This window comes from Sander lucioperca, chromosome 22 (assembly GCF_008315115.2).
Source record: "Sander lucioperca isolate FBNREF2018 chromosome 22, SLUC_FBN_1.2, whole genome shotgun sequence".
Lineage (NCBI taxonomy): Eukaryota > Metazoa > Chordata > Actinopteri > Perciformes > Percidae > Sander > Sander lucioperca.
Genome location: NC_050194.1, coordinates 18,898,990 through 18,924,015, shown reverse-complemented (window position 1 = coordinate 18,924,015; position 25,026 = coordinate 18,898,990). Strand labels below are relative to the sequence as shown.

Sequence of the window (25,026 nt, the reverse complement as noted above, 5' to 3'; positions counted from 1 at the left end):
AAATTATCTAACAATGAACCCTTCTGTATTTAAATTTGAGTGAAGAAAGGGGTCATCACACATCTGATGGGATAACCTTATTATCCCACCCTGGAAAGTGATGGCTTTTCTCTCGTTTGAAAGGTCACTACCCTCTCCCTTTAAATTGAGCGAGAGTGCCTTTACCTCAGGCAAGATTGAGGGAAAAGCTTGGCCAAGCAACAATTAAATCTGTAAAAGAGGAGAGAGATGGGAGGTCGTCCCCAGCAGCATCCCACTGCACACAAGCTGACTTAAAAGTAAAAGCAAGTATGACATGCGTGTTCTAAATGCATCTGGAAGACACGCTGTTAAGGAACAGGGAACACAAAATCGGAAATTTGTAGCTTATCATTAATTTTGATTGTGTTCTTGACATCAGCTCTTAAAATGGCATCAAATGCTGTTAACTGTCTTAATTCATTTTATCATCTTTATGTCCTGGTTCGGACACTGGCTTTTTAAACAGTTTGGCAGTGCTTCCTCCCACAGGAAAGTATATCCAACTAAGGAACACCACTCTCCTCAGTAACTTTTACACCGTGTGCCATGTTTGTATCGATAGATGTTTTTCTGTGGCTCATGTCATCCTGTGACCATTATTTCTCTCTGTATACAAAATACTAAATAATGAACATTTTCAGCTAACACAAAGTAATTGCATCAATGTTTTATCTGAAAAACAAAAAAACATATATGGAATAAATGTTAAAACCAAACAAAGGAACAGGAGGATGGTAATCCTACATGGTGGATTTCTGAAAGGTATAACAATATCATATTGTATGATGTTACATTACACAATTTAAGGCCAAACACACCAGGAGAAATAAAAGGCAGCAGATTACATTTGTTCCTGCTAGAAATGACCACACTGAGCTACAGTACAAAGCACTTTTCATGTAACAGAAAGCTCCCAAACAAGCAAAAGCTCTTACCAGGGTTTTTACCCCATACTGTTTCTCCACCTTCTCCCGCAGTTGCTTGAAGCAGGCCTCCAAGCGGTCGTGGAAAGGCCTCAGCGCCTCTGTGACCTTCTCTCCGTGGATGCGAACACCTTCGGAGAGGTGCGGGATCTGCCGGGGGCAAAACAGTAGCGTAAGAAACCTTCATCCAACATACCCTAGAGAGATGAGAGGTTAGCTACATGCCGGTTCTTCATTCATCAGAGGAAAACGCTCCTGTCCCGCCACATACATACAATTTTACTCGCATGACTTTTGGCCCCTTGGCTGTGCATACTTAGCACAAGCAGTGAATGCATATCAGTCTGAGTGCACAGAGAGGAAATATCACTGCAACCTTATCCAGGTGGAAGTAGACTATAGCGAAGGCTGTTGCCATGACACTCCCTCCCCCTGCCTCCCACCTCCAACATTAACACATCATAACACAGGCATATTAAACAAGGCAATGAGAACGCATAGACAGACTACATGTATAGGCATGTACTGCATCCTGTGGATGTTTTTCCTTCCCACCTCTGACGCAAATAAAGACGCAATGCATCCTTTTCAGGACACTGCTGCCTCTCACACTGTAGGCAGGTGGTAAATAGCAAAATCTAAACACATAACAGAAGCATCTCAGGTAGAGGGGGGGGGAGAGAGAGAGAGAGAGAGAGAGAGAGAGAGAGAGAGACTGCAACTGCTGAAAACTAGTAATTAGGAAACCCCAGTGCCACAGTCAGTGTCACCAAGCTCTGCTGACTAAATCTGGCAAGAGGAGGAAGCGTCATCCCTTGGGAAGAGAGTATTTTTTTGGTTGAAATCACAGTTTTTTTTGTTGTGTTTTCAGAACCTGGTGTTTTACATGCCATCTTTGGCTGTGATAAGGCAGTGGAGAATTGCACAATAACTCCGAAAAACGGAAAAGATGTTACCGTCACTTGTGGTAATAACAGACCTTTTCTTTCCCATGGCAACTGTAGAAATATGTCATGATAAGTGAAAAATATTGTTAAAATGTGAAAGGCAAGCAGCTTATGCCTTTACGCTTCTATGAATAAGTAAAAAAAAAAACACATTAAAGGGATGTTTATTATATTTATCGGTCCCAGTCAGAGTGGTGCATTTGCACATTTCAAAAACAAGGAAACACTAAACTGCAGAGTGCATCTCGTGCCTCATCCTAAGTACAGCAACTTTTATGGCTAACAAATTCACCTAAGCCTTGAGCAAATGGAACAAAGAATCTGCTCTGGGTACAAAAAAGTGTGTGAAGTATCTGGCATAGGTAGGCCAGTAACGAGAAGAAGTGTGTGTCCGTGTGTGTGTGTGTGTGTGTGTGTGTGTGTGTGCGCACGCGCGCTAACCTCTGATTCCCTAGTGACTGCTCGCCTTTCTTCCTTTTCTCTGAGGCCAAACTGCCCCTCGACAGCAGGCAACAAGAACTGACTTCACTCATCTTGCACACAACGGCAATTCATTTTTTTATGATGCAATCTTTTGTAATAACCTCAAACGGTGCATGTTTTATTTACACGCTTCAACAAATGGGGGTCTTACTAATGGATAAAGAAATAACTAAAGCAGAAAAACACATCTATAATGTTGTAGCTTCAGGTTTTCAGCCATGTAATACACTGCACTAATACATTAAAAAGCATCATATGACTCGAGAAGCACATGGTGAACAGATTGGTTGAAAAAGAGATACCGAGCATGTAGCGTAGTGTCTACAATACAGGATATTTCACTCACTAAATGTTAGTTATTATGCTGTGATCCACAAAACCAAAGCTCTTGCACAGAAAGCTAAATGAGAGAAGGCTACAGACACCCTGCGAGGATTTCCCCTGATATTGAGCAGCATCATCATCACCGCTGGGACCTCTTGGAGAGGAAAGGAGAGGAGCAAGCTGAGAGAGTAAAGGTGAAAGGAAAGATGGAAAGGGGTTAGGAGTGAAAGAAAGGGGAGGGAGAAGATTCAGAAAGGACGAAGTGTTGTTAGATGAAGTAGACGGAAACAGGGAGAAAAAAAAGTGAGTGAAAGCTGAGGCAAGATTCACGTCTCTCAGGATACCCACATCTTTTTATAGACCTTAGGATGATTGAGTGCGACTGAGTGGCGGCATGGCAACAGAATTCTGCTTGGTGGCTGCACAGAGATAAGCTCATTGTGGAAGACACGTAGGCTCAAGGTTGACATACACGTTTAGTAGTTTTATTACCAACTTTTTAAAAGCAGTTTTTATTTGCTCCAGCAGTCTGACAGAGACAGCAGGTTTATGATTTGGTTTATCAGAAAGAGATATTACCTTATTTGAGGCTAATGTTATAATCTGATAATTAGGCACTGGGCACAAAAAAAAGCATATATTCCACTCTAAAGGTTAGCTTACAAAGCTTAGAAATTTATTTTTTAAAGGAAAATGGGGAAAGTTGCAGTGCCAGATATACATGTCTGTAAAAATACTGAAATGCTAACTGGGAAAGTGAGGGGTTTGGTTTTTTATAATAAACAAATATCAGAAAAAATAGTCAGACACAATTGATAATGGTAAGAAAATCCAAGCTGCCTTTCCAGCACAAAACAGCAATGTACCAAAGTAAATAGTGGCTGTACCTAAAGTTAAACATGCTAAAGCTAAAGAAACAGATATGTGTATATGCCACTGATTAAATTAGCTGAACAGCTGTCAATAATGTAGAACTAGTGCCAACCAGACACCATGCAAAAATTACATATAATGGTATGGTACATACAGTATGGTACTAAAGATGCCCAATGGTGACCACTGTCAATTGATGGTTAGCCAAGAGCACTTGATAAATAGCTAGTAACTCCATGCTAGGTTTCTGTGAGTTTGTTTCTGAGTTTTTGTGCCTCCTAGTGGTCAAAGATAATTTACTACAGATTAAAAAGTAGCATAAAGGTTTATTTTAAGTAGGGAGCACACTACACAGTATTTAGAACAAAGCAACTAAAAAAATAAATATCCTATTGTTTCTCTGCAATATGATCACTATTTAGTATTCAAAGTGTTGTATTTCTCTGTATCACCAGAATACATAAATACAGGGTTGAAATGTCCTTTTGTATATGCACAGTCTCCCCATCATATTGCCATGCAAACCACAACTTTGGAACAAAACATTCACTTTTCAAGTTGCCCATTGTGGGTATGCTGTGATTACAAATTAATCTGAATGAACAGGTGAATGGCAGTATAATCAGCTGAAGTGCAGTATACAAGAAATAGCATTGCTGCTTGATATCAGCAGTGCCTCTCAGAGCCCAGTGTTCTTAGCTGAACCCTGTCACTCTACCCCTCACTAATGCACAGTAAGCAGACTTCTGAGCCACACCCTAGGGTGCTGGGACAGTCACATTGCCTTTGTCATGCTGGGTAAATGGCTATGATGACATATTAAGACCTTTCACAAAGGTCTTAGAGACGTACACAGCCATTGAGGAGTCAGAGAGACTAATAAGCAGGCAGACTCTACAATATATGAGATGAAAGGACAAGCAAAAACCTTAATTAAAACACAATAAAGAAAACAGAATTGTCACTGAAACACTGTTTATGTTGATAATGCCCTGGTGAAAATTGCCTCCTTGGGTCTGTGATTCAATTAATTGATCACTCACCTACGCCTAACAATTTTAAATAGAATGAATCATGCTGCAGTGAGAAGTCTTAGGTGCTTATTTAGGCATCTGTCTAGAGCGTTTGCAGTTTGTATTTGCCAGGCAGATATTTTTACAATACCTAATTTCCTGATTTCCAGTTGCTCATTTCCTCTCTAATTGCTAGACGAGGACAATTGGTATTTCAGAATAACAGTGCACATTGGCTCAGATTCAAGAAGCGAGATAAACAAGCATGCTGGGTCTGGCAAGGAGACAGTTGATACCATTTCAAATCAACAACTCTGCCTTAGTCATCTCTTTAAAAAGTTCCTTGTGTGTTTGTCGTGGGCTCCGCAAATATGTTTCTGCTTTCTCTATGACATGTCTCTGTGACGATCACACCAAACAACTTCAATCATGTCTTTTTGTGCTTATGGAGGATACATAGATACCACCATGATAGCTTGATGTGAAGGACATTTTTAACTGGGCTGCCAAGATAGAGCAACGTGTTTCTCTCATACTGGTTTGACTGGGGTGTACAACAGAGCTCTTGCTAATTGGTACCATGGACTGTGGGTGGGTGGAGGATCCTTTCAAAATTGCAGTGTGATTTCTAACACTATTTGAGTCGAGCTGAAATATGAAATTGGTGCTGAATAGGATTTGTCTCTTTCACATTTGAGCATTGCATTGGAAACAACACAACACTTTGAAACAAAACAGACATTGTTCAGTGCCTTAGCTATATATAAAAATAACTGACAGGTCTCAAAGGTAAAATCTAGTTGCATACTCCAACCTTGTCAGATATAATGTATTTGTGATATCCACTTCTTTCCAGGAGTAATGAAGTAGTGACACATTTATTTTTGGGTTACCCTCACCTGCTTTGCCAACTTCTACTTCAGTCAGTGATATGCTACATTTCCCCAATGTTTACACAATCTGAATGTCTTCAGAAAAAGAAATATGGAAAAACTAGAGTAACAACTGATAGGAAAATGTTAATTATGAAAAACAGTATTACTTCTAAGGAAGAATAAATGTGAGCAGCATCACAAATTACATCAAATAAGAAGCCAATATATTCCTGTGTGAATCATCGCACCTTATAAGACAAAAGGTTGCAGAAACACAAAATAACTTTTCAGATTCAGAGAAGTTCCTCCAGAGATGCAGAGCACAAAGTTGACCTATTTTACAACAACGGAGATGGGAACAAATACTGCAAATTCAATTAACTTCCTTTTTCCTTTCAACTAGCGATAGGAAGCAGAAAGAGAAACTTTGTGTATCTGTGCTCAATTCCTGGGTGAACCATAAGGCAGGCAACGATTATTAAAATGACCCTTAGTTCAGAGCTAAAGAGTTAAGAGAGAGTAATAAAAGAAGCAAAAAACAAAACCGAAAATGTACAGTGCAGCTTTCTAAAATTCTGAAGGGAAGAAGTCTTTGTTATTCCACTCGAAAGCAAAGATGAGCCACAAATGAGCTAAAGATCTGTGGAGTTTCATAGTAAGCTGTTAAACAGCTTGTGTTGTGTTGTATTCCAACAATATGTGTGTATGTGCATTTCTTGTCTGCTGTGTGTGCACTTCCTTCAGGCTCAGTAAGGGTGCAGAGCTCGCAAAAAACCGCCAATGCTGATCTCTCGCTGTCTCTTTACGCAGTGGAGCATCCTCCCTAACTTCAGAATGTTTGCTTCAGCACTCTCCCTCGCTATTATCTCCACTGAACTTTTTAACACACTTTTCCCCTGCTCACTTCAGTTACTGTCATTGGACACTCCTGGCAGTACACTCACAAGTTCTTCAAACAATATTGTATATTTCAGCTGTAACCTTTCAGAGTGACTCTTTTTTTGCAGCAGCGCTTTAGTAAGGGGACAACATTTCAGATATAAATGCCATAATATAAAGAACATGTATCCTTCAGCATTTAAACTCTCCACTGTGTGTATGAAGGACTTTCAGACGTAACTAGAATTACCGCTTCACGGTTGTATGCCTCCACCAACCAGTCAAGTTGCTGCTACATCCATGTCTGTCAGACTCATATAATATATGTAGTGAAGACTTTAAAGGATTGTAATATAAGGTATTAAGTGGATGTTTGTGCTGAATGTGAAGAAATTCCCTCCAGGGGTGCCTGAGATATCACGTTCACAATAATGGGATGGACAGACAACCTAAAAACATAATGCCTCAATGGCTATCGCCGGCACGGAGGCATAAAAACACTGCCGGTGTCTACAGGGCCCTTGGTGCATGGTTCTCAACTTTCTGTTGCTGATTCCATTGATAAACTTCTTAATTTCTAAAACCACAGTAACTTACATATAAGGCCATTATGCTTTCAGCAGCTGAAAGGCTAAGTGAATAGCCCAAAGCAAATCCATGCAAATAAGGAAGTTTAATCATGCTGAAAGACCAAGTGAAGTCACATTTTCATGCATCTCATGCTCCTCCATACCATCTAATCATGCTCAGTATTGTGGCTGCCTGTTGGCTATGCCTTCCTCTGCTCTTCACATGTGCCATGGGAACATTTTTTTATTATGACAAATGTCATCTTTTAAAATAAACAAGCATGTCATTTATGATAGGTAGGCTGTGACACTTTTCCTTGAACCCTGACATCTGGGGGAGACAGACTGATGGTTTACAAACTACAGTCTGATGCTTTACCATGATCATAATGCACGCCACATAGCTGCAAATGAGCACTATGAACTTCAGTCTCACCTGCCAGGCGATAAAGTCTTTCAGTTTCTCTATCTTCTCAAGGTCCTCTGGGTGTTCCTGTATGTACTTATCATTGAAGAAGGCCTGCAGAAAAGGGAGAGGAGATACTGGAGTAAGTCTGTTTGTATGAATAGAGGAAAAGTACAGAGGAAGACAGAAGGAACAATCTGAAATGTGGAGAAGTTTGTAATATAAATAAAATGAAATGGAGGAGAAAAAAAACTGACAAGTCAAGGGGGAAATGGAAAGGGCTGTTAAGAATAAAAAATAATTTAGTCGAGAAATCCGTCTCTCCTCCACCACCTGCACTATTTCACTGAGATGAAGGAATGACCTGAGGGCAAATAATTCACGTTCTTCCTCTGACTCATACTGCACCGTTTCACAAGGCCAATATGAATCTATTCCAGGTTGGGATATATACTGGGAAACCAATAGGCTATCACTTTTTTAGCATCAAACAATAAGTAAAAAGAATTTCCTTTTCCACATGAGTAGCTATTGTGCTACGGTGAATAGAGGGTGTAGCTCACAAACCAGTGAGAACACTAGAAATGTGATGAAAGCAGGATACAAGCACAACTGAGATTTTTGAAAAAGAAAGAAAGGCTCAGGTCTTATCAAACAGAAACTAATTCATGATGACTTGTGATAATTTGTTTGATTGCAAACAATATGTGAGTGAGCGGTAAGTGTAGTTGTAAAAATAATAAGGCTGATAGAAAGGGAGCTTCTAGGACTTGAAATATGCAAGAGATTATGGTTCCATATTACAGCATGAAATCAAACCTGGGGGGGGGGAAATGGTTCATCTGAATTAGCTTTAAATAGTGTTTGATATATTAGAATTTTTCAGGAAAATAAAATGTGTCAGAAGATCTTGTGTTTGACATTATGGAAAATCCGCTTTTTCACTTTTCGTTTTAAGAGTTAGATGAGGAGATTGATACCACTCTAATCTATGTATCCCTATAGCTGGAGCAGTAGGTGGTAACCTTAGCTTAGCATAAAGAATGGAAACAGGAGGAAACAGCTAGCCTGGCTTTTACCAAGGGTAACAACACTTGCCTATCAGTACCTTTAAAGCTCACAAATTAACACGTTCTGTTGTGTGTTACGGGGTTTATGTGCTGGACTACTTATTGGCTGCTGCAGTGACTTCCTGAAGTCTCTGCTGATTGCCTGGCAACCTCACTGTTGACAACAAGACTCCAGGAAGTTATGTAAGGTGTATAATAAGCTTTAGAGGTGCTGGTACAGGGATTTTGTTACCTTAGGAGAGAAGTAGGCTAGCTAGTTCCCCCCCTGCTTCCAGGCCTTATGCTAAGCTAACCACTGCTTCATATTTAGTTATTTAGTTTTAGTTTATTGATCTTCTCATCTAACTCAAACAAAAAAGCGTATTTCCCAAGATGTCAAACTATTCTTTTAATGCTTCTGTTAAAGTAGAGTGAAGCTAAAAATGCAGATGTGGACATAAAGGTATACAGGTTGAGACAATACAGGGATAGAATAAATCCAAAGCTTTTTTACATGTTGACTACCTTCTCATAGTTGGTAAAACCTCCCATGACAGCTGGGTCCACAATCCCATTCAGCAGCATGGAGAGGGGGTTGATGGGAAGGTTTGAGTCGTTGAGATGCCTCTGCACCATGCTGCTTATCTTCTCATTGGTTAGCTGCATCGTTTCCATGGCGTTCTCCAGTGGACTGATCTCCTCCTGTGCCGCAAGGTAAGTGAAGGTGTCACTGAATATTCTCAGCACTTATTCACCTGTTTCAGTATATTTACACATATATCACTACTGTCTTTGTGATCCTCACAATCTAGCAGAAACATTTTGTGTTCAGTGACTAGGGATATGTTATTATAAGATGGGCTTAGGAACCCTTAACTACACACATAAATCATGTAGGATAGAGAAGCAATGAATAATTCTCCACTGCGCCCATACATGAACCTGCGACTGTCAAACAAAGATTGATAGCATGTCGGTGTAGGGGAATTTCAGTTCCCATGTCAACAAAATATGATTGGAAATTCTGAAAAAAAGATGAATAAAACACTTGGAAATGCTGTCATTAATTCCTCTACTGTGTAAAAGAATATTCCAACTCAATCCATGTAACTCCACATGGAGGCAATCTCATTACTTTGGATGAAAAAGAAAAATCACCACCTTGCAGCTTGCTGGTAAGGAGAAACATGAGTGGATTGTTGAGTAAATGTCAGACTTAGACCCCAGCCAAAGAAATAAAGATGTTGTGCCAGGGAGACAAATCTCCAATCTGTTTGGGTATGTCTTAGGCCAGCTTGATAAAAAGCATTGTCAGATGGAAGGCTTTAGCTTGGTGAATCTCAGCCCAGTCATTAAGCTTTAAATAGAGTCTAACCTCGGGGACCTGGCCTCTCCCTGGCTCATCTGGAGGGCAAGCTGCTTCTGACAGTATGTTCCAACCCAGCCTGAAGGAAGAGGCCTCTGCATTGAATTAGTGTGGCAATGGAGAATAGCACTTCACTACATGGACTCGGGAGTTAGGGGGTGGGGGCGGGAATCAAATCTTTGTAATGAAATAATTGTGCTAAGGAGGTAGCAACCAGATGGACCATTGTGGTGTGCTTAATGTCCAAGCTGCCTGGTATGTGGGTGTTATGTGATGCTATTTGACAGCTATGAATGCTGAGTGAGCAGAGTGTAGGTAACATCTTGGCTAAAGATAACATTTGAGAAGTGCCCCTCTCTGAAGCTTTCACCAGCACAAACATGAATGTGACTAATCAAAACGGCAAATAAAGAGTAATTGGCCAGCTACGAACAATTAATTTTTAACTTGAACAACAGACAGGAGGTATTTTGGAAAATATGGGGCCCCTACATGAATGCAATATTGCATACTGAATGAGGCAGAATTTCTGTGATTTTAATGATTTTAATGTCTGTATAAGTCACGGCTAAGATGTTTAAGAGATGAATAGTATTGCATGATATTGGTAGAATACTCATCATTTGTGCTACTGGTGTGATGATATATGTAAGGTATGGAGACGCGTTAGACCAATGTTTACCCTGTGTATATATATTTATATTCCTATGTTTTTTTCTTTTCTTTTGCTCATTTGTTGTCATCTCTCTCGTTTTTGTTTAGAGAGAGAGATCACTATTGTTCTTGTCTTTGTTTCTATAAAAAACAATAAAAAATGTGAATGATAAAAAAAAAAAAAAGAGTAATTGAATGCGTAATACTTAGCCTGGCAATTTAGGCTAAGTAGTGCATTTGTGTTGGGACACACTAATGACACATTAAAAGGATGAGGCGGGTGTTTTGGCTCTAAGTGATACTGTAACCTGAGCTTGTGCTCCAACTTTTATAACTGCAACTCATTTCTCCACACTTCCTCTTCCACCAGACAACATCCCTGCCCAAAATGGGGACACCAGACCAGCATTTTAATTAGTTAATGCAGCTTTAGTGGGACGGAGGGGAAATGTGCCCATTCCAAACACTACAGTAAACACTTGAAGTCATTTGTTGCAGCTGACCATCCTCTCATCAACAGGTTTTATACAGCAATCCAGACATTTATATTACAGGAAAATCAACAGTGAGTGGGTTCTGAACTCTTGTCTAGTTGTATTTGTGCTGTGTAGCTATTTTCTTTGGAAACAAGTATTTAAGGAGTGCTTGGTGAATCAATGTGGGCCCTTTGGCAGAGAGAGAACGTGCCCCGTCGTTAGTCCGGGGGAGTGGCAGCTTAAGTGGACAAATCATATCGACTGCCTCTGAGCAAGGCTGCAGATCCTCATCTGATTAGGAGGCCTGCCTGGCACACAGGCCCTTCATACTCACTGTGGAGACTGATTTGACTTCAAACCAGCGCAGGATGCCAGGGAGTTTGTATGCTGTCGTGTACGTGGTCCTTTCAATCCACATGTTCTGTTGACAAGATGACAAAGACACAAAATCAAAACACTGCGCAGAAATCAACTGACATGACAAGGCACTATAAACACAACTATTTGCTGCTGATTTTGTGCCAAACCACATTAAAACAAGCTTTTAGACTGCTGTTGCATGAATGAGAGAACGATGATGCCAATTGTAGGGGGAGCTAAAGGGATGGAGGTGTGCACGACCTCCCTGTCTGGATGGCAGCTCATTTAGGCCCACTCACAGAAAGCCCAAATAAGATGGAATCTCATCTGATACATCACGGAGCTCAAATAATTAAGAAAATCATACACCACAGGAGATGATTTTACTTGCAGAGGGTTTCAACCTTTCAACAGTTTTTATTATAGGATACTTACTGCTCACGTTGGAGAAAGGTGTTTATATTGACATGTTTAATAGGTTAGATAGATGCAATATGTCTAGCAACAGATACCCATCACCTCACTGTCAGGACGGAGAGGGTCCTATCAATCAGAGTACGTCTGAGATGAGTTAAATACATCATCCCATGCTGCCAAAGTGATGCCACAGTAAACACACAGAGGAAAGTGTGAATGACTTTAATTAGTCTCCCGTGTCACTGACAACCTGGATATTAAGTATGCACAAAACATAAATCTTAAGATGTACAAAACAATCAGAACTCTAGAGTAATAACTGCAAGACAATTAGCAAGACACCCCCAATAAAGGAGTGGTTCTGCAGGTGGTGACCACAGACCACTTCTCAGTTCCTGGCTGATGTTTTGGTCACTTTTGAATGCTGGCGGTGCTTTCACTCTAGTGGTAGCATGAGACGGAGTCTACAACCCACACAAGTGGCTCAGGTAGTGCAGCTCATCCAGGATGGCACATCAATGCAAGCTGTGGCAAGAAGGTTTGCTGTGTCTGTCAGCGTAGTGTCCAGAGCATGGAGGCGCTACCAGGAGACAGGCCAGTACATCAGGAGACGTGGAGGAGGCCGTAGGAGGGCAACAAACCAGCAGCAGGAACGCTACCTCCGCCTTTGTGCAAGGAGAAGCAGGAGGAGCACTGCCAGAGCCCTGCAAAATGACCTCCAGCAGGCCACAAATGTGCATGTGTCTGCTCAAATATTCAGAAACAGATTCCATGAGGGTGGTATGAGGGCCCGACGTCCACAGGTGGGGGTTGTGCTTACAGCCCAACACTGTGCAGGACGTTTGGCATTTGCCAGAGAACACCAAGATTGGCAAATTCGCCACTGGCGCCCTGTGCGCTTCACAGATGAAAGCAGGTTCACACTGAGCACATGTGACAGACGTGACAGAGTCTGGAGATGCCGTGGAGAACGTTCTGCTGCCTGCAACATCCTCCAGCATGACTGGTTTGGCGGTGGGTCAGTAATGGTGTGGGGTGGCATTTCTTTGGGGGGCTGCACAGCCCTCCATGTGCTCACCAGAGGTAGCCTGACTGCCATTAGGTACCGAGATGAGATCCTCAGACCCCTTGTGAGACCATATGCTGGTGCGGTTGGCCCTGGGTTCCTCCTAATGCAAGACAATGCTAGACCTCGTGTGGCTGGAGTGTGTCAGCAGTTCCTACAAGAGGAAGGCATTGATGCTATGGACTGGCCCGCCCGTTCCCCAGACCTGAATCCAATTGAGCACATCTGGGACATCATGTCTCGCTCCATCCACCGACGCCACGTTGCACCACAGACTGTCCAGGAATTGGCGGATGCTTTAGTCCAGGTCTGGGAGGAGATCCCTCAGGAGACCATCCGCCACCTCATCAGGAGCATGCCCAGGCGTTGTAGGAAGGTCATACAGGCACATGGAAGCCACACACACTACTGAGCCTCATTTTGACTTGTTTTAAGGACATTACATCAAAGTTGGATCAGCCTGTAGTGTGGTTTTCCACTTTAATTCTGAGTGTGACTCCAAATCCAGACCTCCATGGGTTGATAAATTTGATTTCCATTGATCATTTTTGTGTGATTTTGTTGTCAGCACATTCAACTATGTAAAGAAAAAAGTATTTAATAAGATTATTTCATTCATTTAGATCTAGGATGTGTTATTTTAGTGTTCACTTTATTTTTTTGCGCAGTGTATTTAGTCTGAATCTTCTTGTTGGCAACCAGTGTTCCTGTGTTTAATGAGAGTTCTACTTTCCTATTGATTTTCTTTTCCTTTTGTTTTTACTTTCTGCTGGAAACAATGAAAAATATGTGTTAAAACCTCAAACATGAATATCAAACAATAATCCAGCAGTATCCTATAATAACTTAAAAAACAGCAGTAGTGATACCTAGACAAAAAAAACCCTGGATCAAAACAGACAAAATTGAACAGCTCGTTTCAGCTTTACTCTTTATTTTTTACTTTTAAGTTATTTCACATAACTTTCTTACTTTGAATGAAGATAAAACTGAGTGTATTATCTTCAGTACTTCATGCACGCCAAACGGTACAGCTTTGAGTTTGGGAGCTCTGGCTTCATACACTAAGCCAGCTGTCAAAAATTTGGGGGTGACATTTAATTGCAGCATGAAATTTGACAAGCAGATCAGCAATGTTGTTAGAATGAGCTTTTTCCAGCTTTGTCTCCTGGCTAAAGTTAAGCCCTTACTTAACAGGCACGATCTAGACAAGGCGATTCATACTTTTATTAGTTCAAGGTTGAATTACTGTAATGCTCTTTATGTTGGTCTGAATCAAACCTCCATCTCATGACTTCATCTTGTGCAAAATGCTGCTGCTCGCTTTTTTAACAAATACATCTAGACGTGAACACATCACTCCCATTCTCTACACCCTACATTGGCTCCCTGTGCATTTTAGAATCGATTTTAAGATTTTATTGTTTGTTTTCAAGGTCTTAAATGGCCTGGCCCCGGAGTATTTGTCAGACATTTTAACCCTACGTGAGCACAACTGATCATTGCAGTCTTCAAATCAGCTGGTTTTAGAAGTCCCAAGGTCAGGGTATAAATGGTGGGGTGCCCCGAGACTCTGGAACAAGTTATCCCCTGATATTCGCACTATTACAGATGTAGCTCTTTTTAGATCCAAACTCAAAACCAATCAACAAAAAAAATTGTTTAGAATGGCTTTTAATATGTAGTAGTGGTGTGACAATTTCTCTCTCCTTCTCCTGTTTCTATGTAACCTTTTCTGATTTTACTGTTTTCGATGTTTCATTCTTTTTATTGTATATGTTGTTTTATTCTTGGTTCCTGATGTAAAGCACTTTGGATACCTGCTGGTTGCTGTAAAGTGCTATGTAATGATTGATTATTTTTTAATTCTGTCTATTGTAACTTACCCTACTAAATACATTATCTGTATCTGTATTATCTTGCATTATCTGTGCCCTGTTCCTGGAGCTGAGTCACTGCTGTATATGTATCTCTCTTTTTGTGTCTTCGGTTCATCTGGGAGTGAGTGTGTGTGTGTGTGTGTGTGTGTGTGTGTGTGTGTGTGAGAGAGAGTGAGAGACAAACAATAAATATTTAAGGGAAAAAAGAAAACCATGTTATGTAATATATGTTTACCTATTCTAGGTATCATTGGTAAAAACTACAATATGGGATATAAATACCCAGGACCATTATCAATCCAACCATAAATGACTGAAATTCAGCAACTATGTTGTCAACTTTGGCAAACAAAAGTAGCTAGGAAATTTTATATTATAGGTCGATGCCAAGTAGCCTTTATGTTATTTTTAGAAACTCCAACTGGCTGAATATTATTTTTTTCATTTAAAAGAACATTACAATGATGATTCTTATGTTAACAAATAGTTCATAAAACCCTTTAGAAAAAATAAAATGGACAAGTAAAGTCATAGTGAAAAAGAAAGAAGAGTAATTACCGCAAACTCGTTGTCGGGGTCTTTTTCTCCCTTCCTCACTGGCCTGGAATACTGGAATTTATGGACTTCATTTACTGTGTAGAAGCTGGAGAGGGAGAGAATCAGTGCCTGAGTAAATTAAAACTGTTATGGGCAATCTACGGCTTGATTCAAAGGTTGATTGCTTTGCTTCAGATCAAACACAGGGCAGGCCCCCTTCAGGCTAGCTCTGCCAGGAACTGTGGCATTTAGCATGTTAGTTTATGGCATGGCCTCATCTACATGGTAAATAAATTATTTTTTTTGGGTCACACACATCACTGGCAGCACCTGAGGTAAGTCCGACATGTCAGACATGTAGAGAAGCTGCAGCTAAACGTGACAGAGGCACATGACTAGTGGGGATGAACTTTGCCAAATCAGGTTAATAGTCTGTTCACACTAGGAAAATGATGGTGTTGCATAGTGGCTGTGGGAGCAGCTGTCTGGGCACATACATGGTCTCTCACATTGACGCCTTACTGGCTCTTTTTCCATCTTTCAATCCGTCTCTCTCGCCTACAGAAATCCACATTCACACTGTCCTGGCGAAATGAGTACAGATGTATTATCCTCATGAAGCATATTGCATTGCATTTTGCATTCCAAAAACAATGCCATATGTTTTCGAAAAGCATGCTTTGCCTGTATTAGCAAACAATTATGAATAAAATATGAAAAAAATCCGTGCCCTTTTATGTTTGTAGTAGCAGCAATAAGTGTGTGCAGAATGGGATGCTACAAATTTTGAACTATTTTTACTGAGGACTGTTTATGTATTGCTAATGAACAGACCATACAATGCTTTTGTGACATTCAAACTAAAAAGAGAAATTGGGCTCAGGTCTTATTTGTAATTGAGCTATTTATATTCTGCCGACAATCAGATGTTCCCTTCTGTGCTTGGTCACAAAGGGCAACACACTATTTAATGAACATCATGAGGACCATTCCCAAATTAGCGGAGAAAACGTTGCATTAACCTAAAAAAAAGTAGCCTCTGAGCTTCTGATCTAATAAACAGATTAATAAAGCAGCTTTAAATCAGCTGTGCTACCCCAATTAAGCCTTTTACATATAATTAGGCTGGCGGGCTAGAGATGATGCAGTAGTATGGTCTGGACAAAGCAAGGTCAGGCAGGGGTTGTGCTCCGCCTGCTGCTGTGACCCTTTGGCTCAAACAGCTCAGTCTCATTGCTATGCACCGTGATCCTTTGCACTGAATGAGAGAATAAATGAGAGAAAACAGAGAGATGGGGACAGAAAGAGAACACCGGGGACAGCACAGCGAGAGCTGGAGAAAGAAACAGAGAGAACAGAGTTGGCAGAGAAAGAGACGGACAGACAGTTGGTGTGGAACAGTCCTCTATCACTCTCTAAACACGTCTGTCTAATCTGGGCTATTAACAGAGTTACATATTCAGTCAGTAATCAGACACATTTAGCAGACAAGCCAACAGGCTGCTGCAGGGGGATGTGACCAATGGTGCAGGCTTGTGATAAGATCAGTGCGCAGGTATATTTGCCTAAAGGTTATCCAAGTAAATGTCTTCTTTTAATTATGTCTGATGATGCGTTGGGTGGCATATCAAAGTGAATTTGCACAGCTGACTGATGCAGTGCATGGCTGGCGTACAGATTGAGCAAACAAGTGGGAGTGTAGGGGGCCCACTGTTTACTGTGGCCCTGGTGCACAACACAAAGGTATTAATGATGTCAGAGAAACAATGTTGTACTTGGCACAGTGACTAATAGCAGATGGCTGGTGCAAGTTAATAACCACTAGAAGGACAAGGTCAACCGCTGTTTGTTCTAAACAGACATACATTTAATCAAGATTTAATGGCTTTCACCACAGCGGTCCTCAAAATACCACACACAAAAATCAACCTAATGCATGTTTGCATGTCATGACAAGCTCTCCGAATTGTCTTTGAGTTACTGGGGAAAATAAATTGAGCTTGCTGTATTGAAATGCATGCTGTGTGACTTTGAGGAACACACTCCGTAATTGTAAAGAAATGAGTGTGTGTGGAGGAGGGGACATCCTGCTTACCTCACTATTTGTTCAGAGACGGGTTTGTTCTGGAACTTGGCAGGCAGGTCGAGGATGGGTTTAACTGTGAAACACTGGATGTCTTCAGCACAAACATCAAGGAAATAAATGAAACTGTTGAACTCAAATGAATGAAATACAGTTATGAGGACCTGGTGATAATTCACTGCTATTGTCATTGAAATCAAAGTATGTATTATTAATCATATTCATTTTTGATTAAAACCACGTCTCCCAGCGCCACAATTACTCCGCAAGTATGCACAATCAATTTGTGGTGCATAAAAAAAACCACATTTCCTTTAATTTTGTGTACTGGCAGCATTTAACATGGCGGCTGCACCAAAATAATTAAAAAAAAAACCTCATGAAACATGAACTATGAATTATTCTCTAACAAAAAATAAAAAAGCAAACATTTAAAAAACATCTTAGAAATGAATCAATGATTCTTGCTGAGGATACATTGTCCAGAGGAACACTTTGTGTCCTCACTGGGCGGTGTGGTCGTCTTCATCTTCTCTGCGTTGGGGAACTGTGTGAGAAGACGTGCTTCGAAGTCCTCTCTGCGCTCGTACTCCTTCCCACGGTAGATGAACATTTTGTTCTGAAGGACAATAAGGGAAACAATGAGACTTTGCCACGTATATGAAGGCAGACACACAATCATGCAAGCCGGGGATTATTTTCACACATTATGTGGACATAAGACACATTGTCCCCATTTTATGAATATGGCATCATTGACACCATCCAGTAGCTAACATTCATTCAATGATGGCAGTCAGACATTGGACAATGACAAAATTGTTATATTAAAAGAAAGTTACATGGATAAGAATGGCTTTGATTTGTAAATCTACTTGGCCCAGTACTGTGTCTGTGTTAAAACACATTATCATAATATTCATATTAAATACTTGGAAATGAGGGTGATGGAAAGTTCTTGGCACCGATTCATTTATTAGTTAATCCCTGCTGAGTTCAGAGTGGGCTTGCTTGGGGAAGTCTTCTGTTTTAGCAAACTGACAGACTGCAAATGGCTACCCCTATTTAGCTCTTGGCTCTTTCACAAATGGCTGCTGCTAACTACAGCTACTAATGAAGTTGCTTTCAAACCACTGTAATGGTTCAGACATCATGCCAATTTGAAATCAGTGTGGTAAGATCTTGGCGCCTGAGGATGGGCCCTCTTCACATCTTAGCAGCTTGATCTCTTATAGATCTAACCTAAGGGCAACAGCCCTTTTTACATTTCTTTCTTTCTTTCATAAACCGTCACTGACGAACAGCTCACCCACAGCAAGCCCTACGCTCATGCACACATCTCAATTCCCAAATTAATTAAAGGAATTGCAGCCACTTAATATGCCTGGGGCCATTTTCAAATTTGCTTTGACAGATAAGTTGACAAAAGCACGTTGATTTCCTGAGTCATTCCTTCTAGCTGCAGGAGAATTAGCTAAATCTGCCTGACAACAGACTGCTGCAATTTTTAGATGGTAAACAGCTGCGAGATTTGCTTTTAATATTTTCTCTAAATCATTCAAATCTGGTCAAGGACATCTAATTTTTTTCCATCACTGTATATTGTATGCTTATTCATAAGATTTACATTATGTGGTTGAGCATTCTGCTCGTGCATACAGTAATCTTAATGTCACAATTTCTCATTTTCGTTACTCTCAAACCGACACTTGCTAGTCCTGGCAAAGAAAATCACTGTCATTGAGATAATAACTCATGCTGAAATGGTCTTTTCGTTCTTGGGGTAGAAAGGCAATTTCATACAGTCAAGTGACAAAGCAGCACCAGTTCATATAGCTACAATGTTACCAAGTTCAAATGAAACACATGGGGTCAAGATTTAAGCTCCTTGGATAAACTTGTAGCAAGACTGGAAGATTTGCATATGTGGGAAAATGACAACGGGGAAACGAATGAGATATCAATGTCTCACCCTCTTGGCAGTGATAGTTTCCCAGAAAAACATATAGATACTTCCATTCAATATACTGCATAATCCCATAATGTTTAACAGACACAAAGGCTGTTAAAAAAGCTCATCCTTTTAATTTCAAAACAAAAATAAGTTATATGAGAAGAGTGCTCCTGAATATGTATAAGCCAGGAATGTTGTGCCATCTCCCTGAGTGTTCTCAGGGGTCAGTCTGAGGAACATTTGGAATGATAGAACATGACAGCTGATAGCCAAGTGACTCTGAATGTGGTGTGTTAGAATACATATTTCAAACCAACTTTCACACACCCTCAACTGCTCTTTAAGCGGAGCGCTCACAGGAAACTCAATACAGGGATTAAGTAAAGTTTAGGATTGATAGGAAGAGAAAGGAGAGGTGCAGAAATACGCAGAGAGGATGTAAAGTGAGAGAAACAATTGTAGAGTCTTTGAAATACTGAGAATACCTTTAATGTGTTGCAAAGCTGAAAGCAACTCAGGATTCTTTATAGAGCAAACAAATACAATAGAGGCTTTCAGTCAAAGCTTTATGAAAAGGTATTGTTACTCTCACGGTTGAAATGATCAGTTAAGAAAAATATTCTGTGCATGTCTTTACTATGGTTTGTTTTGTAAGTAATAGAAGGGTTTTAACATAGAACTACATTAAAAAAAAGAAGATAACTGAGACCAATGGCTTAGTTGCATCTGCTGATATAAACAAATGACATGGTCTCGAGCATTTTACATTTAGCAGGTACCCTAGTGGCTAACCACATTAACTAATAATAAATCATAAGCAGCTGAATAAAGCACTCTTGCATAAAATCCATTCTTAAGGGGGGTGGATACAAAATGCCTTTATCAGAGTATTGATTTTCTCACATAATTGACTTTTCCCGGAGGACACTGCGATGCTGCAACACAAACAACAATATGGGGTGTGAAACAAAAACCCTCCGAACTATATTTATCTTCATAAGTAACCCACACTTAAACACTTCCCTATGTACTCACACAGAAATCTTTCAACATAATTATGAAATATCAAGAGGGCATGCAGACTCAGAGCCCTTATAGCCGGACAATGCAAGAGCATTGACTGTCTATCAGGATAACATGTTATATGTAATAGTAATATTCTAGACCAGGTTGACTAGCAGACTAACTTTTTATCTACTGTAGCATAAGGAGTGCCACGATTTAAAAAGACAAAACAATATACGTGTAAATAAAGTGCACCCAGCATAAACCTGCCCTGGTTATTTCAGGTAAGGTCAAACTGCCCGCAACATAAATAAAAAGGAGAGAAAAAAGAGAACTCAAAGCTGTCCTTTTAAAGTCTAAATAGCCAGATAGATTAGACCAGTGCAGCTTGCCCTGTCTGTAATGGAGTTTCTGCCCTGCCAGATGAAAGGGGTTAGGAGGGGCACATGGAGATGGGAGAGTAGCAAAAGCCCCCTGTGAAATGGCTGTTGTTCATAATAGAATAAAAAGGATATGACCAGGGTTGTTCTTGAAAGTGGACTTTAACAATATCTTATACAGAGGACTGTAGTGTGTTGCTAGTGTGTAAATGTGGCTTTAACAACACCTTTAGTAGCATGCCAGAGGACTAAAAACAACCTTAACAGGGAATATATTAAAAGCAAACAAATCCTCAGCCTACATCAATTTATTTTGTTTAAATAAAAAACCTATATGTGGACAGAGTAGGACACCCTTCACAGAATAAGAGCAAAAGAGGTCTGATATGCACACAGTAGCACCTCAGACACTGAATAAGGCCAGTGAGCAGATATCAAATGCCTGTTAAACGCATACCTAATTTGTAATAAGCTGTGATCAGATTGAAACAAGGCCAGCCAGGACATTTAGAGGGGAAATACACATCAGTTCAGGTTTAGCGGCCAAGTATACTTGGTAGGGGCTCTAAATAGACTTGGGGGTTATTATTCAGTTTAAGTGTTCATATTCATAATGATTAATGGCCAACTAATGGTGGTCATTTTAAAAATCCGGATGGCTTCCATTGTACTGTGACCGTCCCACCACTTGCAAGAACTTCCAAAGTAAAGCTCCAACTATCTAAACAAGCGTAGGTCTGAGTGTTTTGGGATTATATCCCATGATTCAGCAGCCACTAAAAGCAATTTACAAAGTGACCGTTTCCCTTCCTTTCACTTTGTATTGGGTGCACGGTTTCGTTGTGCAGGTGGTGATGGGACACCTTGTGATGCAGGCCACGCTCACGGCGTGGAGAAATGGGTGTTCAGCTGAAGTTCAGGTGATGGAATTAAAGGCAGCGTTTGCAGCGTGATCAGCCTTTTGATCGGACAAAGATTGTGTTCTTTCTTGTGGTCAGTCGTCTGGGCCCAACAGTCTTTAAAGCCATATGTCCTGCAATGGCGGACAGAATGCTAAAAACAGGCAGATATTAGATACATAGAAAGGAGAAAGGCTGGGAGAGATAGACCATGAATGAGAGAGGACGAGGCTAAGAGGGAGAGAAAGAGATTGTTTTTATTCACAGCTCTTAGTCTTTTTTTTTCAAGAGACCCACTTTTCCATCACAGTAGGGCATTCGTCCAGCACATTATTTTGGATCTTCTATATAGCCCACACATGCAACAGCTGCTTATGATTCACAGTTTGTTTTCTGTGAGTGAGTGAGTGAGTGAGTGAGTGAACCGTAAGTGAAAGCCAGACCAGGTGGGATGTAAGTCCCGCCAAAACAACCAAAACCCATTGGGAGCAAGACGTGTGAACAATGTAAGTATTGACTGGTGAGGCTGAGAACTAAGCAATCACTGGTAAACCTATTGATCATCTGTTTTGACAAATGGCCCACCCACGCTGTGCTATCAGCCATGTGCGGCGTGCTGAGAGTTGCGGGGGATGCATGTTGATGTGAGTACTCACGCGTAGGAAGGAGGGGAAGCCTATGCCGTAATAGCCTACGGCAAAGTAGTCAGGTTTGGGCCGGATGACCTTCACTATGTTCTCATAGAACTGGGCTTGCTTCCGCTGTTGGGAGATACAATGGACATTTATGCATTTTTGTTTACTTCTGATCTTGCAATATGTATTGTGACATCTCTTTTATGTTGTTGCTGCCTATCTACTGTAGACAAGAACACTCTTGAACAAGTAATTTTAATATCAATGAGGCTTTCCTGGTTAAATAAAAATAAAACATCAAAGTCTTCTTTCATTGTCCTTAAAAACTCAAGTCATTTTCTCTAGATTTATCATTGTAGAGTAGTAATAGTACATATACTGAAATGTGACAAATAACATTAAAGTTAAACACAAAAATAATGTCACTTACCAAGGATGCGCTGAGCTGCTCAAAGTCAAACATTTCATTCTCGTACTGTTCAGCCAGTTCCTTTCCCAAAATGATTGCCTCCTCCCACATCTATCGGGCACACACACACACACACACACACACACACACACACGCACACAAAAAGAGAAAGTTAGTAAATTAACTATTTATCAAGATTCAAGCTGAGATAAACCATTCTTTTTAAGTCAGCTGAATACAACTAATTATCTCTACCAGGCAATGGTATTCAATGTAAGCTTTTCTGAAAATAGATACATGTCATTTCTCTTTTATTATGTCAATATTCTTTACTTTTTTTTCTTTGATCAAAAACACTAAGGGCCCTATCTTGCACCCGGCACAGCAAAGCCCGACGCAAGTGTCTTTGCTAGTTTAAGACCGACGCAGTTGTCAATTTTCCGCCCAGCGCCCTCGTCGTTTAAATAGCAAATGCACCTGCGCCCATCTTTGCGTCCATGGGCATGCTGGTCTTACAGGGAGGTGTGTTCAGGTGAATTCTTGGCGTATTGCTATCTTGAAGCAGTGGGAAGTGATCGTGCCATTGACCAACAAAAACCTGGTCTAAAGGCAATAGTGCAGCATTTCATTGTTATTTTAACAGCAAATTTGTAAAATGCACCTAGGCTCTTGTACAGCGCGCGCACACTATGCTTGTTATACACACACACACAGGGAAGCGCAGTCCCCTACATTTGCAAAACATGCAAAAGATTACAAATAAAAATATTACGGTGCAAATCTGCCATCATAATAGCAATGCGCCAAGGTACAAATGCGCCTGGCTTTTAAAGGGAATGGGAGATGACACTCTGATTGGTTTATTGTATGTTACGCCCAAAACACACCTATGAATTAATGAAGACACTAAGTACAACCTTTTTGAACCATGTGCCCGGCCCCTTTTTTCCGCTGTCAAACTAGCAAAAGTGGATTTTTGACACGCCCTAAACGCACCTAAACGCGTAAAAATAGGGCCCTAAAACTCAGAGGCAATCCTCTTTGGGATAAGCACATTTATCATGCATTTCCCCTTGAGACTCATCCACTGCAGTGGAGTGGTGTCACAGATAGATGGGAGCCACTCGAACATGTTGAAAGGCTTCTAAGTGGCTTTCTGACAGAATAGATTGGGCTGAACTGATCTGGGCCAGGCTGGAGGTGGACCAGGCCCAGGGTGCTACTTAGATCAGCCAGCCATCAGTGAGAGTGGTGGTGGCAACACTATCTGGGACTGCTTTCTGGATGACTCCGATGACACTCTTAGAGACAGTCCTCAGTTGATACCACCCTCTCTGGAGTGTTGATGTCTTCTTTTAGCCATCGTAACACTTCCTGATCACTCTGGTGTGTTTGTGTGTGTATCTTTAGCCAACGCTTTTTCAATTTGTCGTCTCCCCAGCCATATCCTGCTGAGTGACAGTTGGCTAGAGAACCAAGAGTGGCGGCTGCACCCAAAACACTGATGACACATGCACAGCCTTGGGACATCATCTCTGAGAAGCTCTGGCTACAGTCCTGCATACTCATTCCAGGCTTAGCTACAGGCTGAAAAACTGTTTTCTCCTCTGGAAAAATATGAAGTGTTGAAGAATTGCACAGGCCTTCCGTGTCCAACACGAGTAGAACATTTCCTTAATCGGAGGTACATATTAATGACCTGCTTTTCACGTCACAACAGGTTGGTATCATACAGAGATGGTGTTAAAGTACCTCACTGAAGTGGTATGAAGGAAAAAGAGAAAGCAGGCGAGAAAAGCAGGAAAAAAGGTTTTATGAAATGTAGGGGACAACACAAAAGAGCCACATTAATGCTTGTGTGGTCTGATATGCGCCCGTTCGTCCATAAGAGCATCAGCAAACAGAAGAGGATTATTTACAATCCCAGGTCTGTAGAAAAGGAATATGAAACTTCCATTGATTCCTTGCCAGAAGAGGTATTTAACATCTAAAAATAGCATCCTCATAGTCCAGGATTTTTCATGATTATGACCACTCTTCTGCATGTGCGTGCCAGAATGCGTGTGTCTCTTACCTTGCCCTTGTCGAAGTAATTGATAATCTGCTGGTAGAGCTGGTCCTTAAGCTGTCCTTGAGTGGAGGCCTGGTAGCCGTCTCTCTGAGTCAGGTGGGCTGCACATTGCTCGTCTGACCACTACAGAGGACACGTTAGCACTGGGGTCAACACTGTGCATTACAATACAGGAACAGGTGACAAGAAATCAATCACTGAGTTATAGCCAATGCAAATGGATGAGATTGATCTGTAATTCTTTTTAAAGCTGCCCTGCACTCTGGCAGGGCAAGATGGAAACTTGAGACATGGGCAATGAAACATGCGTCGATACATATTGAATGGCTCAGAGAGGGCATCAGTGCAATACATGGCTTTCTGTGGCTAAAACGTTGCTGTTATTGATTTTAGCACAAGTATCCCCACAACCCAAAATATCGCTCTGGTAGGCTAGCCCCGCTGGAAGCCAGTCCAGTGACGTGGAGCTATG

At 40.9% G+C, this 25,026-nt stretch overlaps 1 protein-coding gene across 7 annotated transcripts in view; it reads right to left on the bottom strand.

The window, feature by feature from the left end:
- Positions 1 to 25,026, bottom strand: part of dock1 (dedicator of cytokinesis 1) — a 195,633-nt gene that overhangs the window by 7,885 nt on the left and 162,722 nt on the right. For all 7 annotated transcript variants that reach the window (XM_035997233.1, XM_035997234.1, XM_031314965.2 and 4 more), the window contains 10 exons: positions 24,558 to 24,677; positions 22,505 to 22,594; positions 22,096 to 22,200; positions 17,679 to 17,820; positions 17,214 to 17,295; positions 15,140 to 15,224; positions 11,193 to 11,279; positions 8,888 to 9,064; positions 7,344 to 7,427; positions 957 to 1,094 (listed from right to left, as the gene is read on the bottom strand). In XM_035997233.1, coding sequence (XP_035853126.1) covers positions 957 to 1,094; positions 7,344 to 7,427; positions 8,888 to 9,064; positions 11,193 to 11,279; positions 15,140 to 15,224; positions 17,214 to 17,295; positions 17,679 to 17,820; positions 22,096 to 22,200; positions 22,505 to 22,594; positions 24,558 to 24,677 — 1,110 coding nt within the window. The remainder of the gene's footprint in view (positions 1 to 956; positions 1,095 to 7,343; positions 7,428 to 8,887; positions 9,065 to 11,192; positions 11,280 to 15,139; positions 15,225 to 17,213; positions 17,296 to 17,678; positions 17,821 to 22,095; positions 22,201 to 22,504; positions 22,595 to 24,557; positions 24,678 to 25,026) is intronic.